General features: G+C 40.1%; 1 protein-coding gene across 2 annotated transcripts in view; it reads right to left on the bottom strand.

Annotated features, from left to right (window-relative positions):
• LOC130559254 (exportin-5) overlaps positions 1-17774 on the bottom strand; it is a 108526-nt gene that overhangs the window by 55042 nt on the left and 35710 nt on the right. For both annotated transcript variants that reach the window (XM_057342217.1, XM_057342218.1), the window contains 5 exons: positions 15507-15545; positions 15110-15199; positions 14721-14920; positions 5642-5741; positions 3056-3237 (listed from right to left, as the gene is read on the bottom strand). In XM_057342217.1, the coding sequence (XP_057198200.1) occupies positions 3056-3237; positions 5642-5741; positions 14721-14920; positions 15110-15199; positions 15507-15545 (611 nt within the window). The remainder of the gene's footprint in view (positions 1-3055; positions 3238-5641; positions 5742-14720; positions 14921-15109; positions 15200-15506; positions 15546-17774) is intronic.

Genomic DNA, 17774 nt, shown 5'->3' with positions numbered 1-17774 from the left:
TTTTTTTATCACTTGCGGTTCAGAGCCACCGTACATATCATTTTTAGATTACCTAAATTTGTTTTAATATTTCTAAATTCTGTGTTTGTCCTTTTTTACTATACAATAGTGGTATATTTGTCCACATAAATTACTGTAGGTTACTAAACTATTTACTATAGTAAATTGCAGTAAAATTCCTACTATATTGTTTTTGTACTTTACTATAGTATACAGTGTTTATCAATTTACTACAAGGGCACTTCAATTTTCAATAGTACACTACAGTATTTTTTGTCTGAGTGTTAAATTTAACGGGACTTTTATTTTGACGGGTCTTTGACGCTTGTTTGCAGATAGCTTCACTCAAAACAGTAAAACGCTCGTAAAATAAACTCTCAGAGCAACTCTGGAGATGAAGTTCATGTGTTCATATCCTCATACAGTGCAGCACAGATAAATACTCGACCATCACTCATGTTGTATGTTAAACTGTGCACATAATTCACTCAGACACGCAGAACAGCCAGATGACATTTAAATAACAGGATTCCACGTCCGCATGGACTCAGTGCGGTGCGCCATTGATTATTATTACACACAACAAGCACCACCACGACAAACACGCAGCTCTGTCGAATACATATATTTTTATTATTCTACATATATGTCGCGCTGTTCTTTTTTTCAAGTTACTTGTCCGGTCGGGCAAGTAAAATTCTCTCTCACTTGCCCATACAAAACATTTACTTGTCCCGGACAAGCGTTAATGTCGAGCCCTGATTACAGTTAAAACACTGAACATGTGCAGTATAAAACCCCTGCTTCATCCGTGCTGTAAATGCGCTGGTGTCACATCCGTGAAAGCACAATAAATGTCATTGTTACTTTTCTTAATAAACTTTCTGTCTAATGCACTGCAGTAGCCAAGTGACTTGTGTCATGACTTGCGAAGCCTACAAACAGCATTATTTTACATAACTCATTACTCCATTACTTATTTTGAAAACCAAAGCACACCCACACATGAGCTCTGAGAGCTCCAAGCGTTCTTATATTTTTCACCATGCTCGCTTCCACTTACTTTTGGCCGTATGTATATGACATGATTTTAAAAAATTATTGATAGTAGAGGTATCACTATCGATACACTATTGAAAAAATAAATATTGCGAGTTACATGTATCGAAATTTTTGCACAGCCCTAAAATGCATGATATTTATTTTTTGCTCAGAAAAACAAAAATGCAATTAAATTAAACAAAAAACGTTTTAATTTTTAACAACAACAATTTAAAGCAGTATCACACCCGTTTCATACTGCACGCGTGAGCAGAGCGTAGGGAGAGCGTTAGCAGCGTGTGCCCATAGTCCTTTCACACCTGCAGTGTATGTACCGTGCACCACGCTGTCTGGGTACCACAGTACAACAATGCAATTTCTCATTACGTTATTTACATACATCAATGAGCAAAATATCTTCCAGAACATCATCAAAGCGCTTTTAAGTAGATTGCATAACTATGATTTGTATTACTCGCCCGTTTCATGCTCTTTTAGAACTACGTAGTACAAGTTAAAAATAAAAAGCCATCGTGTGTTGAAGGATACGAAGTCACTAAAAGGTTAACTCACCATAGGAGAGAGTGACTGACTTGTGATGCGATCGCTTTTCTCTCACACATACGCAATATAAGCATATAACATGATGTCTATGTAGTTTTATCTGTTTTTTCAGGAGGTTATAATGACAGAGGGTTTCACACAGTACACTTACAGCATAATGCGATCTTTTTCCACTCCTTCATATGCAATATAAGCATAACATTTAAGATATACTGTGCTGTTGTGGTTTTGGCCAAAAAACTCCTCTCCTGCTTTTGAAACTCGTGGCGACTGTTAAAAACACATTAGACACCACTTACATGCTTTAAAGGTAAGTGTTACTTTTTCCTGTCAATCCATGTGGATTTTGTCCGTAAAGAATGCACTGTCGCTTTAATTGAGCGTGAGCAGCACAGCAACAATAGACTCTGCGCCAAAATGATCCCTGCACTGATGCTTCTGCTCCGAGAGGACGCGCTGCTTACACGTGCGGTATGAATGCTCTCATCTGTTAACATGTGCGGCGAAAATAAAACATGCGCTGCTTACACATGCGGTATGAATGCTCTCATCTGTTAACATGTGCGCCGAAAATAAATACGCGCTGCTGACACACTGCTGACGCGTGCTGTGTGAAGCCGGCGTTACACTTATTGTTTCTATGCTTTATAAATATATATATAAATGTATATAATCTTAATGATATATATCACTAATTGATTTTTCCATTTTTCTTAAATATATTCAGTACATGTGTACTTATGTCTTTATAATTACAAAATTAATATGTATATTACATAAACACAAACGTTTATTTTGGATGCGATTATTCGCAATTAATCGATGCACAACCCCACTGCTGAAGTTTCATCATTTGATGTGCTTCGCAATCTGTTAACTGTGTCACATTCTGTTTTGCAGGATGTTTACCAGACCTAAATTGTAGCTGTCTGTGTGAAACATGCCTTCTCTATCAAAAACAACTGTTAATTTAACAAAAAAAGTCAGAGCAAATACTATAATAAATACAAAAAACTTTGCTGGCAGGTTGCTAACATAATATGACCAATAGTGAAAGATTACCAATTATTATATTTTTATAATAGTTTGAGTCTGCTAAAACTAAACTTGTGTTGAATCTGTACAGCAATAGCAAACTGCAACAAAGCTCACTGAATTGCAGAACAGAGGATGTGAGTGTACTTGTTGGCACGTTTAGTAAGACTGATACAAATAATGCAAATAAAAAATCCATGTGCAGGACATGAGCTCTGTATGCACCATTTATTATTATGTAAAATATTGATATAATAAAATTGTAATTTAGTAAGTATAGATCATAATTGCAAAAACAAATGTAATGTAGTAACTGTCTTTGTTATAATAGGTTATTTGACGTGTTGATGAGCGTGTATGTTTTTATGGTTTAGCTACCATAAAGACTATTTTCAACTCAGGAAATCATATGTACCTGATAAGGGCCAGAAGGTTAGGTAGGAGGGGACACAGGGGCTCAGCACAGGGATTTCTGTAGAGAGGGGCTCCATCAGTAGTGTACCCCACCACGAAGTTGCCCCTTTTAGCTGCTTCAGGGTCAGCAGGCCAACGAGCACGCTTCACCACTGCCATTATGGTGTACACACAAAAACTAATCTGCCATAAAACACATCAGCAATTAGGGATGGGTGATTTCTTATTGTTTGCAATATACCAGTAAAATTCTCCCCATGATAGGAATTAGTCTTCTTGCGACAATAACGATAAAGCCTAGATGACATATTTCTGTGCGAGACTGATTCACAGCTCATTTGCAAAGCGAAAGAACAGCGGAGGGGAGCTCTAGCGAAGGTTTGTGCAGTAGATGCGCCCCAATGAATGTTTAGTGTTATATTTGTTTTATCCACTTTAAAGGTTAACTATTTGTTAATAGTCATAATACACATTTGGTTTTCACAAGTTTTTTTCAAACATTTGTTCAAATTTATGTGCACATGCTTTAAACGCATGTTTAATATGATTTTTGCCCGTTTCATACTGAATGCGTGAGGGGAGCATCCTGTGAGCAGCAAGCGCCCATTGTGCTTTCACACAGAAGGTGTTTGCTGCCTGTGTACATCCAGTACAAATAAAAATATCTTGAGATCTGAGGCCATCAACTCCTTAGGTGCCATGTCATTGAAAGGTCAAAAAGCAGATACAAGCATTATAATATTTCATCAGGAGCCGTGCGGATTACTCTTAATGTCTTTTGAAGCGAATCGATCGGTTTGTGCAATAATTATTTAGTATTAGCTGTAATCTACAGCTTCTTCGGACGAATATCAATCGCACCTATCAGTTCTACTCACTTTGAAAGGCACAGCTCATGAAGTGGAAATTCTGAAAGGAGATTGGCAATTGGTCATCTCATCACATAGCTATTTGGATCACACTTGTCAAACAGAATTATAAAAAAAATGCATTTTCTCTTTATCTGAGATGACACTTTGTGTGCATCCCCTTCAGCAGTGCCTTTCAAGGGATCAAAAATGATGCTTGGGACGCGCTCTTCCTAATGCTATGATGTTGTCTCTTTCTGTGTTTCAAAATATGGCACCTGAGGACTTACACTTTATAAATCAGAAAATACTGTGATATAGTTTTAAATCCACAACCCCCGTCCCTAGGGCCAATCAAAGCTTAACATTAGAGATGCACCGATTGCAATTTTCTTTGCCGATTCCGATTTCCGATTTTATTACAAGTGAAACCTGCCGTGGCCTAATGGTTAGACGTGTGTTCACCACTTGCTGTGCGTGTGTTCACTACTCTCTGGATGGGTTAAAAGCAGAGGTCACATTTCGGGTATGGGTCACCATATCTGACTAATAGGTCACTTTCACTTAACTTATCTTCAATACACATTGTTTTTATTTTCATTGAATAAATGATTAAACATTACAATTTCCCCAAATTTCCCTAAATGCAGTTCTCCAAGCTGCATTAAATTACAGAATCTGCTCTTTCCCAAACAACTCTTAAATTGAATAACTCTGTGACTGAAAACAAGTACAAATAATAAAATATAACTAAACATGTTACTTAATTAACCTTTTCATGTTTGTACTCATCTCACAAAAGTCTAAGATAACAATAAAACACTTCAACTTTATTCTCGTCTGTTTCCGTTTATGAAACATTGCTTTATTTCATTTTTTCTGAAATGTAAAATAAATTGTCTTTATCTTGTGTCTGTAGTATTAAAAGAAGTGGGTTGATTTTTGCTGCAACTTCAATAAAAAAGTTAAAAATCTTATGAGTGAATTCTACTCTAAAGATGTATATGTATTTGCAGTTTTTTGTGATAGTAAAGAACTCAATCAGATATATATCACATATATTGGTTGATTTATTCATTTTTTTATATTTTGGAAGTCGTGTTGAATGTCATTTTACCTAGGTGAAATGACCACAGTTTTACCGTAAGACAAGCAATCAGGTTGAGTGGAATTTACGTTTGTCTTACACAGAGTGAAAAACATCAACGTGAGTTTAGCATGATGCTAATAGTATCACTGTTAGCATACATACCCCATGTAGACGGAGCAGCGAGAGATGAACTACAGTGCACCTTTTTGTCTGTACAGTACATGATGCATGCACGCGCAAGTCAGCGGATATGAGAGATGCGCGTCAGTCAGCAGAGACTCGCGGTGCGGTGGACTCACATGTGAGTATAAACGAGCCGTGAAAGACAAGCTGTGCGCACGTTTACATGTTTACTTGCGGCTTTGAGTGTACTGACGGCTGTGACGTTCTTGCCCGCATCACGGGCAACAGAGAGAAGATCAGCTTGGAATCGGCGAGACGTGAGACTGACCGGCCGGTCACCAGTCGGGCCGATCATATGAAAAACCGGCCGATTCAGATCTCTGGCCGGTCAATCGGTGCACCTCTACTTAACATGCGTGTACTGTATTTACTGCATGTAAATACAGTACACACATGCATCACATACTGTGATACAAGAACAAAAACACAATCACCTCTGCATGCACATACTGTATATGAAACCTACCTGTGCCCTGTTAATACCAGTTTGATCCTCTGTGCCTGATTCACAGTTCACCTGATCAGCTCCAACATAAGCCAAGAAAGCAGCAGGATCCCATAACACCCTGGATAACACAAGAGAATAAGGCTAAGTGAAGGTTTGCACATCACCAGACACCTAACTAGTTAACACAAATAAAATACAAACATCCACTGTTTTCACACATTAACAGCAGTCTAAAAATGTGTAGCGTATTTTCTAGGTCTAGAAGATTTGTACTGGTTTTATGAGCACAACTCATCTCAAACTAGACATTTCCTCATGGTCAGCAATATTATTAAGCTGCAATTAGCCAATCAGTGTTGGGTACTGAAACCTGTACCTTTACCGGACTGTATAGTCAGTCAAAGTCAGGTTTATTGGTACTCTCAGACCCTTGGTGCATACAAATAACACTAACACAGAATAAAATTATATAAAAAAACAGATAAAGACTAATCTTGTGATAGATACAGCTGTACAGCAGGTCAATAATTTTATTTTTAATATCAGTAATACTTAATTTGTGCTAGTTTGTTGACATTCACACGTTTAAAGACTGACGTTCTCTCCTGAAATCCATAGAGATCTGATGGCTAACAGAGCTTGAGAAGACAAGCAAGCGCAATTTCATCCAAGATCAAGATGAGTATCAAGATGGATAAGTCACAGCCTTGCAAGAAAGCAGAGGAAGTGGACCAACTCTAGAAAGAAGATCATGATCAGGCAGACCACAGCGCTCTTCTTGATCTTCAGCTAGTGCAGCTGCAACCATGGCAAGAGCTAAATCAGCAGCATGCAAAGCAAAAGCTTCTTATGCAGAGAAAGAAACATCATGATGAGAGAACTCAACCAGAAGAGCATAAAAACACTAGCTGAAAGTTGAGGCTGAACTGTATGTATTACAACTGCAGAAAGAAGCTGCAGCAGCATCTAGAGACGCGGATGTTTACAAAGCTGCAGTTTACAGAGATGTGGACTAAGTGTCAACCTAGAAAAAGCTTCAGGCATCTCAAACTGAAATGAATGCAAAAGAGTATATGCAGACACATCCTCAGCTGCCAAATGACTCCTAATCTGCAACATGCAAGTGAGAATTTGAATTATGAGAAGGGGAATTATGTTGCAGACTCACTTAGTTCCCTCCTTCCGACAATGAAAGAGGAGTCTCACGCAGAGACTGTTCCTGAGGCAGGAACACACAGTACAACACAGCTTCCAGTGTTCTCCTTCAAATGTTAAGACTGAACCATTTGATGGAGCTGGTGAGATGATGCATTAATGCGTGAATAAGACCTGCCATCCAGGTACCTGAGCGGTGCTTTACTCTAACACCTCCACACACCAATGTCTTCACTACGAATCTGCTCCTGAAAAAAATGTGAGTTCTGGCTTGTTCCCATTTGATGACTGTCCTGAAAATTCCTGGGCGTGAAAAATGTATTTTCAAACTGTAACCAGTGAACTTAATTCAATCAGTAGAGACGAGATTCTTCTAGTAAGATGGCTTGGTCCTGATTTGCTCAATTATGCCCAATGAAATTAAATCGTTAGGAGTTTAAGTGATCTTGATGTTTTCCCTGGCTCTTATCATGCTGTCAAGTCTTTTACATTGCTTTTGAATTACTTCTGTTTGAATTACTTCGGTGACTGAGTTTCTGTGACTGAGGTTTGATTTTGTTGACATTCAACAGACACTGGAATGGCCACAATACATCTGGACATGCTGACTAAATTAAATTTTGTGGTCACCTATTTTTTTTCTCTGCTAAATTTTCCTCCTTTCAGCTGTGTTCTTTCGATCCCCATAAGATGATAAAGCAGCTCTATCTGTGGATGTTTAAGCCTTTTTAGAAAGAATGAGGTGTACCTTGGAGAAAATAGCCACTTGGTGGCCCCACTTCGATTACTCTCTCCAAGATTTCAACTTCCAAACAATAGAGCAAGCTATGCAGAGGCTGAATTCTTTACAGCACACTCTCAAAGAAACCAAAAATGAAAACGCAGTTCTTTTGACTTCTTGAAGAAGGTGATAGAGAATAAACAAGCAAAAATGGTTCCCCCCTACTACCAGAGGAAGAATCCTGGTATTTTCATTTAAATACTACTTGTGCAATTTTATCGAAAACTCATTATCTGTTGCAGAGACGGAAGCAAAACAGCTTAAACAAAGAGTATAGATACCAAGAGGCGAAACTCAACAGAACGCTCCGTTGCAACACCAGCGCACTGCGATTTCCGCCATTTTGGGGTGAAAGCGACTCGACTTTTTGCTATCGCAATGGCAATATCAGCTGCTTTGTAAAAAAAAAAAACATTAAAGCTGAAATTCAACCTGAATGATGACGACGACAAGAGCCTTGACTCGCTAGAAACCATGTCAGTTATAAAGCATTTTCACCCCAACAAGTTTCCCAAAAAGCACCATTTTCGCCTCTTGATATTAATATTATTTGGCTTAAATGCCTGTGACGTGAATTAACACTTAAGGTGCCTAAAAAGACCATTTGAGAAGTTGTATACAACTAACACTGTGGTTATCCAGCAGCGTGTCTCTCTGAGATCTGATGAGTATGGGATAATATGGTCATTTAAGATCCCATGGCACTTCTCGTAAAGAGCAGGGGTGTAACCCTGGTGTCCTGGCCAACTTCCCTCCCCTGGGCCACCTAATAATCCCCAATTTATTTGATGATGCACACTGGTGATGGTTAAGGAGAGACCCCCCTCATATGATTGTAAAGTGCTGTGGGTGTACATCAATACACAATAAAGCGCAATATAAAACGCCTCATTCAATCATTCATGCCTTCATTCATAAAACCATACATAGGAAGGTTGTGAAATTTGGCACATATACACAATTATACTATACATTTGTAAATTTGTGCAATCCCTGGGCTCAAACCCATGCTCTAACCACTGAGCTACAGGAAAGACAGTCTGCACTTTTACTAGGGCAAATAGGAAGTCTCTAAATCTAACTCTATAGCGCCACCACCAGCTCAGGCTTGCACATACAACCGTGAACAAAACAAAATACCCTATGACGTCATTTTCTGTCATGAAAACTTTCCTGCCTTTAACTAGAGATGCAACGATTGCAATGTTCTTCGTCAATTCCGGTTTCCGATTTTATTATAAGTGAAATCTGCCGATTCAGATTTTCTATCGACAAACTATATTTGACAGTATATATAAAACCATATTTACTTTCCTTCAATGCACATTTTTTCATGTTAACAAATCATATTTTCATAAGACAAATTATTAGTGATGCTTTGAAAAAGCATAACTATTGTTATTCGAACATACATACTTCTTCTAATTATTCTTGTTCCCCCAAAAGTTTGGCACGCTACTTGTCCCGCAGCTTTTGACGTAGACCCATGAATGAATACATCACATCGACGGGCCTATTCGGGAATGGTGTGCTATGACTTTTATTAGCGATCGGGTGGGAGGGGTGCGATGGGGGGGGCGAAAAACCACCCGAAAAATCCCATTGACTTAACATTGCGCCCAACTTTGAGGGATCGTAGCTCCGAGCGAGGATATCGTAGAAACATGAAAATAATACACGATTTGAAGGGGTTATCAGGCTCTATAAGAACATCACTCACAATGGGGTGTAAATTGCACCCCTGGGGTGTGAGAGCTTTTTCCAAAATTTTCACAGGAAGCATGCCCATATAAGGCATAAAACGTCCTGTGTTGAATATCTTAGCAGTACAACCACTTAGAGACAAGGGGGTGGGCTCATTTTACTCAGGCTACCAATCAGTGTGACATGATCTTTATGAAGTTATTAAGCCACGCCCATAGCAACCATTTACAGCAACCTAGCAACCGATCCCATAGACTCCCATTATAAAAAGTCCATGTGGATATTTTTGCAACACAGTGTCATAGAGACAAGGGGGTGGGCTCGTTTTACTCAGGCAACCAATCAGTGTCCCAGGATCATCATGAAGTTTCGAAGCCACGCCCATAGCAACAAAACATGTCAGCCTAGCAACCGTTTAGCAATACCTGCATCAGAACATAGTAGAGAGACGGGGGTTGGTTCTTTACACTCATAGCTTAGAGCATCATCAATTGGCAGATTCTAAGCCACGCCCATAGCAACCAAACAGGTTAGCCTAGCAACCATTTAGCAAAACCTATATCTCTGCATAAGAACTTCGTAGAGACACGGGGGTGGTTCGATTCACTCATAGGTTAGAGTATTATGAAGTGCAGATGCCAAGCCACGCCCATAGCAACCAAACATATTAGCCTAGCAACAGTTTATCAATATGTATATCTCTGCATCAGAACATCGTAGAGACATGGGGATTGGTTAGATTCATTCGTGGCTTAATGTGTTATCACTCTAGTGCACAGTTCCGCGATTTGCCACAAAGCATCACTCACATTTTCTTCAGAAAATGTACCTATCTAGTTGAATGTTACAATTTCCCCAAATGCAGTTCTTAAAGCTTCATTAAATGACTCCACCTAAATAACTCTTAAATTGAAGAACTCTGTGACTGAAAAGTAGTAGAAATAATAAATATAACTAAACAAATGTCACTTACAGTATTTGACCCTTTTCGCTTTTGTACTTGGATTGTAATAAGATTACAAGCCTGTAGGGGTGTAACGGTACGCATATTCATACCGAACCGTCACGGGGAAAATTCCAAATGAAGTCATCATTCCTATGCCCTACTCCCTTCGAAGGGCAGAGCCCTTGGAGTTTAGACTTTGGAGTGAACAGGGCATTTACGTGCCATTATGTAGACATTTGGTATGCACTTGGCAAAGGAAGCAACGTAATTTCCTCATCTTCAGCTGGCATGTTCACGTGAGAACGAAGCATTGTGTCCGTCAGCAGATGTCGCTGTTTTAATGGTCAAGAGATAACAAAATGTATTACAATGCCTATAACATATGAAAAAAATCAACAATGTCGATTGATTTAGGTTAGTATATTTGTACTTCAGTATCAAACTTGTCATATTCCACCATACTTCCAAAACATACTTTTTCGAACTTGTACAAAATTTGTCAGATTTGCACAAAATGTGTTATGTAGTATCTGGAGACAAGGCTGACAAATAGTTATTAAAAGCTTTTTGATTGATCAAATGGTTCTCGTATACAGAGTCAACGAATTCTAATGCGAGCGCTCCAAAGCGTCATGATGGGGCTGTATCTTTGTGACATTTGCATTTTGACATGAACCTTGGTATTTATCATCACTGGAATATGATGTCTGCCTCAGAAACATTTGGTAACATTTGTGGTGTTCAATGTGCATTTCCCTATTTTTTAAAAATCTGAAAGTAAATGTAGGAGTCTGACGAAAAACGCTTATTTAAACGAAAGGTCGTCTGACGGATTTAGAGGGTTTAGCATCTGAACTCTTCATACATACACCAGCATGTGCTATTAACATCTTGGTATATAATGTTGATAACCTGTGCTGATCTCAACTGAAGGCTCTAAAAGAGGAATCACACAAATCAGACTTTTTCGTGAGAGGTTTAAAAAATACATTATTTATACAAATAAATTGTATAGGTTGTATACAAAGACATAATTGTATACAAAGACACCAGCAAGGCACATCACTATATTTAACATAAGCTTTGTTTTATTTACGTGTATACGAACACCATGTGTTTCAAGTTTATTCCTGTACTCCACCGCATACAGCATTCTCACCCAAGACGCAAGTCACGACGCGCTCACTTTCACGCGCGTCCCATTCACACATCCCCTTCTACACCTCTGTCTCTCTCTATGGGTCTCTGGAACTGCCAGTCAGCTGTGAACAAGACTGACTTCATCCATGCGTTTGCCAGCCAGTCTGACATTCACATTCTTGGTCTTACTGAGACATGGATTCGTCCTGAAGACTCAGCCACATCCGCTGCTCTCTCCACAAACTACTTCTTCTCTCACTCTCCCCGCCAAACCGGAAGAGGAGGAGGCACAGGTTTGCTTATCAACAATAATTGGAAATATTCCCCACTATCTTCCCTATGCAGCAACCATTCATTTGAATACCATGCTGTTAATATCACTTTTCCCACTCAGCTCACTGTTGTTGTAGTTTACCGCCCCCCAGGTCCTCTTCACAACTTCATTGAAGAGTTAGATGTTTTGCTCTCATCATTCCCGGAGGATAGCGGCCCTCTTGTAGTCTTCGGGGACTTCAACATCCACCTAGAGAAACCCTATGCCTCTGACTTCCACACCCTCACCGCCTCGTTCGACCTCACGCGCCTCGCCACAGCCTGTACTCACAGATCAGGAAACCAGTTTGATCTCATCTACACCCGTAACTCCACCACAGATAACATTCAAGTCACACCTCTTCACATTTCTGACCACTTCTTCATCACTTTCAACATACTCCTTCTTATATGCACTACACCAACACCACCACCCGTTTATTTTAGAAGGAAACTCCGCTCTCTCTCTCCTAGCACCCTCTCTGCTAAAGTCACATCCTCTCTTCCCTCCAACTTTGCATCTCTAGATGCTGACACCGCCACCGACACCTAATGCTCAACCCCCTCCTGCCCCTGGCTGTCTGACATCCTCTGTGAACAACGGAGTACACTCAGGGCTGCTGAAAGGAAATGGCGCAAGACCAAGAATCCTGCTGACCTAGGGGACTACCAGTCACTACTGTCCTCCTTCTCTGCTAGTGTTACCACAGCTAAAACGTCTTTCTATACCACCAAGGTAAGCAATGCGCATAACACTCGGCAGCTTTTCAAGACGTTTAACTCTCTTCTTTGCCCCCATCCTCCCCCACCCACTTCATCTTTGACCGCGGAGGACTTCGCTGTATTTTTCACTGAGAAAACATCATCCATCAGCGAACAATTCTTAGCACCTCAGACCTCAGTACACACCTCCCTCACTTCAAACATTGAACTCTCCTCTTTCACCCCACTGACTGACACTGAAGTCACCAGACTTCTCTCCAGCCACCCCACCACCTGTCCCCTTGACCCAATACCCTCCCATCTCCTTCAGGCAACATCCAGCACACTTGCACCTCCACTCACACACATCATCAACACCTCCCTGCTCACCGGCACCTTTCCATCCACATTCAAACAGGCCCAGGTCACACCCCTACTGAAGAAACCCACATTGGACCCCTCTACTACCGACAGTTACAGACCTGTCTCTCTCCTCCCATTTATTGCAAAAACACTTGAAAGGGCAGCTTTCAACCAGGTGTCGTCCTACCTATTCCAGAACAAACTACTGGATGACAAGCAGTCTGGCTTCAAAACAAACCACTCCACTGAGACTGCACTGCTATCGGTCACAGAAGCACTGCGGCTAGCCAAGGCGGTATCTAAATCCTCGGTCCTGATTCTGCTAGACCTATCTGCAGCGTTTGACACTGTCAATCACCAGATACTGCTAGCAACCCTGTCATCACTAGGAATCTCAGGCTCTCCTCTCCGCTGGTTCAAATCCTACCTCTCCGGCAGATCCTTCAGGGTGTCATGGAGGGGCTCGCTGTCCACTGCCCACCACATGATCACTGGGGTCCCTCAGGGATTGGTGCTTGGACCGCTACATTTTTCCATCTACACGTCATCCTTGGGACCTATCATACGGGCACACGGCTTCTCCTATCACTGTTATGCTGACGACACCCAGATCTACATCTCGTTTCACCCAGACGATACCACTGTAGCAGCTCGCATTACTGCCTGCCTAGAGGACATCTCGGCTTGGATGAAAGAGCATCACCTCCAGCTGAACCCTGCCAAGACAGAACTGCTTGTGTTTCCAGCACACCCCACGTTGCAACATGATCTCACCATCCGACTTTGCAATACCACAATCACTCCTTCCAAAACAGCCAGGAACCTCAGAGTCATATTTGATGAACAGCTGTCCTTCAATGATCACATTGCAAAGACAATGCGGTCATGCCGATATGCCTTATTCAACATTAGAAAGGTTAGACCCTTTCTCACTGAGCATGCGGCACAACTCCTTGTCCAGGCCCTGGTAATCTCAAGGTTGGACTACTGCAATGCTCTCCTTGCTGGTCTTCCTGCAAAGGCTATCAAACCGCTCCAGCTGGTTCAGAAAGCAGCAGCACGCCTCATCTTCCAACAGCCCAAAAGGGCTCATGTGACGCCCCTTTTCATCTCTCTCCACTGGCTACCGGTTGAAGCCCGTATCAGATTCAAGTCACTAATGCTTGCCTACAGGACTATCACTGGATCTGCACCGACATACTTTCACACCCTCCTACACCCCATCAAGATCCCTGCGTTCAGCAAACCAGCGGCGTCTTGTACTGCCTTCCCATAAGGGCAGTAAATCGCTTTCCCGCTCATTCTCATTCACAACTCCTTCCTGGTGGAACATTCTTCCTAATTTGGTCCGGTCAACCACATCTCTCACAACATTCAAAAAACTACTTAAAACCCACCTCTTCTGTGAATACTTGACAGACAAATGAAGGGAAAAAAAAACCACTAACCCTCTCGCTTTCTCTCAACAGGTAGTGGTCTAGCTTTTGTTAAAACTAGTAACTTTGTATTGGCACCTATTGCATTATTGCTCCTGTATGACATATCGCTTATTGCTCCTTAAACTCTTTGTAAGTCGCTTTGGATAAAAGCATCTACTAAATGACTAAATGTATATGTATGTTTTTGGGGCAAATTTATTTTAGTCAAACAGTAATTTCTACGCTTGTGGGATAAACGTGTGATAGAGCTTTATTTCCTTTTTCAACACTGGTTCAGAACACCACTGCCAGTGCAGAATAATAGATAATAAAACTACACATGAAATTGCAGCATGCAGGGTTCACATATTTCAAGGACAAAGCTCATTGGTTCTCAGGTGTCTCAAAACCTATATTGGCTAAACACACTCAAAATAGTTTTTCATCCCAAACTGAACAAAGTCATATACACAGGATGGCATGAGGGTGAGTAATTTATAATTTTGGGTAACCGATTCCTTTAATAAACATAAATGATGCACTTCAAGTGATAAGTGTAGACTTCAGTATTTATACCTTTTCATCTCTCCTGACAGCCACTGTGCAGTAACAGGTGCCATGAGCTCCACCAGGAAGGCTTTCTGCTTGTTGTAGTCATTAAAATGATTGCTGATAAGTATCAAGGCTTCTATGAGGGCACATTTCTCCATCTGCGTCAGCAGCAATTCATCGGAGAACAACCTCTTCACATGCTCGTACATCAGGTCAAAACACGGCTACAAAACACAATTGATCAAAGTATAACAAACATTTCTGACAGATTTTTGCCTTTTGTCCTTAATCACACCCTCATACTGAAAACAACTTAGAATTTTACTATACCTGCTCCTCACGAAGTACTAAGAACAAAGCATAGCAAAAAAGAAATAGTTTACAATGTAAAAGACCATTTGCTTTATACATACCAGCATAAGGTCAGAAAAATCTCGACACATCCTTACGATGGAGGAACAGGCATGTCTTCTGACGTTCTTAACAGCTCGTGTCCAAGGCACCTAAAACCAGTCACTGAATGTTAAAAATGTTCGATTAGAGAATCACCCACAAGCATATTCAGTCCCGGTTTCATAGTCAAGGCTTAGCCTAAGCCAGGACTATGCCTTAGTTGGTTAGGCTATTTAAGTCACTTTTATTAAGATGCCTTAGAAAAAAACATTACTGATGTGCATCTTGAGACAAAACAATGGCACTGACATATTTTAAGAAACGTCAGGGCAAATTAATTTCAGTTAAGACAGCTCAAAATTCATCTTAAGCCTTGTCTGTGAAACCGGGGCTCAGTGTTAAGTGTGGGTACCTTACCTTGCTTTCTTCCAATTCAAATGTGATTGAAGGAAATATCTTAAAAACAAACAAAAAGGCATCAATGAATCATGTTTAAGAAATGGTAATAAGGAGGGAACGAGGATTGTAAAATGTGACAGATTCAAAACTTTGCATTATCCTTTCACACTACAACCATAACAAAAAAAATAGATACAATATTGTTAGCAGGACCGTCACAATTATGCAATTTGGATGATGATTGATTGTCTAATACATTCAGTTATGGGATTAATTGTCTGTTTTCGGGTTTGACAATTATTCTGACATATTCTTTTACACACTGGCCACAATTTTTTTTTCATTTACAGCTTTGATTCTTCTCTTATAATGTCTGATGAGGTTGAAAAATACATGACAAGTGATCTTAGACTATTCCTCCATACCAAATGCCTCCAGATCCTTCAAATGTTGGTGCTCTCTCTTCTTGAGTTCATCCCACTCGTATAGTGTTCGGATCAGGGAACTTGAATGGCTATGACAGGACCTTAAGTTTGTGCTCAGAGTTATTTTTTGTTGATTTTGACATTTGTTTCGAACCAGCGTGTGTTGAAGATTTTATTGACCAAAATATAAAGGAATCATGTACACTTTACATTACTATTATAAATCTATCTCTACATAAGATCTGGTCTTTGTTAGCTCATCTCTAGTCATAAATACCAGAGTCTTTGTTAGTAACCCCCCCCCCCAGCAGCTAGGAATGCTGAGATCAGACATCTGTTAAAGGTATCAGGGTAACCCCCCAATAACTTAGGTGTGTGTGTGTGTGTGTGTAAGGACACTATAAAGGTCTGCCCCCAACCAGGGTTGGGCAGTTGCATTGCAATCCAACTCGGCTTTGTTTCAACTTTGTGAGAATAAAGTCTAACTACTTTTGGTTTCAAAACCTTGACTCAAGAGTCGTTTCTTCAGAATCAAAAGAGGAAAAACCACAACACGTGCTGATGGAAGATCTAACCACGACTCATTGTTAGATTATTAGCAGAGCAAGTCAGGTTTTGAATTTGTTTCTGTTATTATTATTTGATGATGCCCTGTATCTGAACAAGATGTCCAGAACCTCTGGTATAAAAGTAGGTCCACAACAATAAAGATTCAGCGGTATATTTAACTCTGGACATGGGGTCATTTTTTATCCCCGTATGCACCAAAAAAAACTCTCATTTCATACGGCCATAGACCCCAGTCCTGGTTGAAGTTCCAGTATGGCAGATTAATATGGTGGAGTTTGGTTTTGCAACAGAGCAGAATGTTTGTTTCTTGAACAGTGTCCCAAACAACTTGTGGTAATGGAGGTGAAGTTTTCCTTTATTTCTTTTTAATACATTCTGACCCCAAAATTGTATTGACATTTTCTTCAGGCTTTTGGCCTGCACAAGTTTTGTAAGTGCACCACATGACACATATGGAGCAGCAGCTAATCACATGGCAATATGTTTGACAGGAAAAATGGAAAATATGGATTCTGGTCGAATTTGAGATTTCGTAAAAAATAAATGCATTGCCCTCATCTCGCGATCCCAATTCTCCAATTCGTAATCAAACATCTAAAATAATCTTAATTTGTCTGCGTTTTCTGAGAGGTGCACCTTCCTAAGTCTTTCCTAATACAAACTGGATGCGTGTCCATCAGAAGCAAACCGTCTGAGGTTTTGGTTTTAAAACATGCAGGATTGAGAAAATAAAGTGCGGGACTGATGGTAAAAGAGTTATTAAGAGAGATAAAGTACAGGACCTGCTTGATGCGTGTTATAAGAGCTCGAAAAAGAGTTAATAAGAGCTTTCATCTAAAAGATTCAACCATACGTTTAAGCATAACTACTGCTTATAGTGATTATTCAACTCAACTGACTGAATTTTTACTGTATTTTCAATCATGTGATATTAACTTAATAAAACTGAATAAAATATGCAAACATTAACATGCCATCATAAATAACATCAAATAAGTATCTGTAACTACACAAATTGCACTGAGCACAGATAGGAGTATTGACAAACTAGAAGTCTTACAGGGAATGCCTTATTAACTTACACCATGTCTACACCGGACGCGACACGACACATGGCTTGTTTTAATGGCAGGGCTTGACATTAAGCATTGTCATGTGGTTGTCCTTCGAAAAATAGAAAATTATATTCAATTTGCTGTGTCAATATAATTGCTTCGGATTCTTTTTTAAAAGTTTTTAAAGTTTGCTTATAAGCATTTTACCTAGTGTCCGCCTGAATGTGGTTATACTC

Source organism: Triplophysa rosa, linkage group LG9 (assembly GCF_024868665.1).
Source record: "Triplophysa rosa linkage group LG9, Trosa_1v2, whole genome shotgun sequence".
Lineage (NCBI taxonomy): Eukaryota > Metazoa > Chordata > Actinopteri > Cypriniformes > Nemacheilidae > Triplophysa > Triplophysa rosa.
This window is presented reverse-complemented; position numbering and strand designations above follow the sequence as displayed.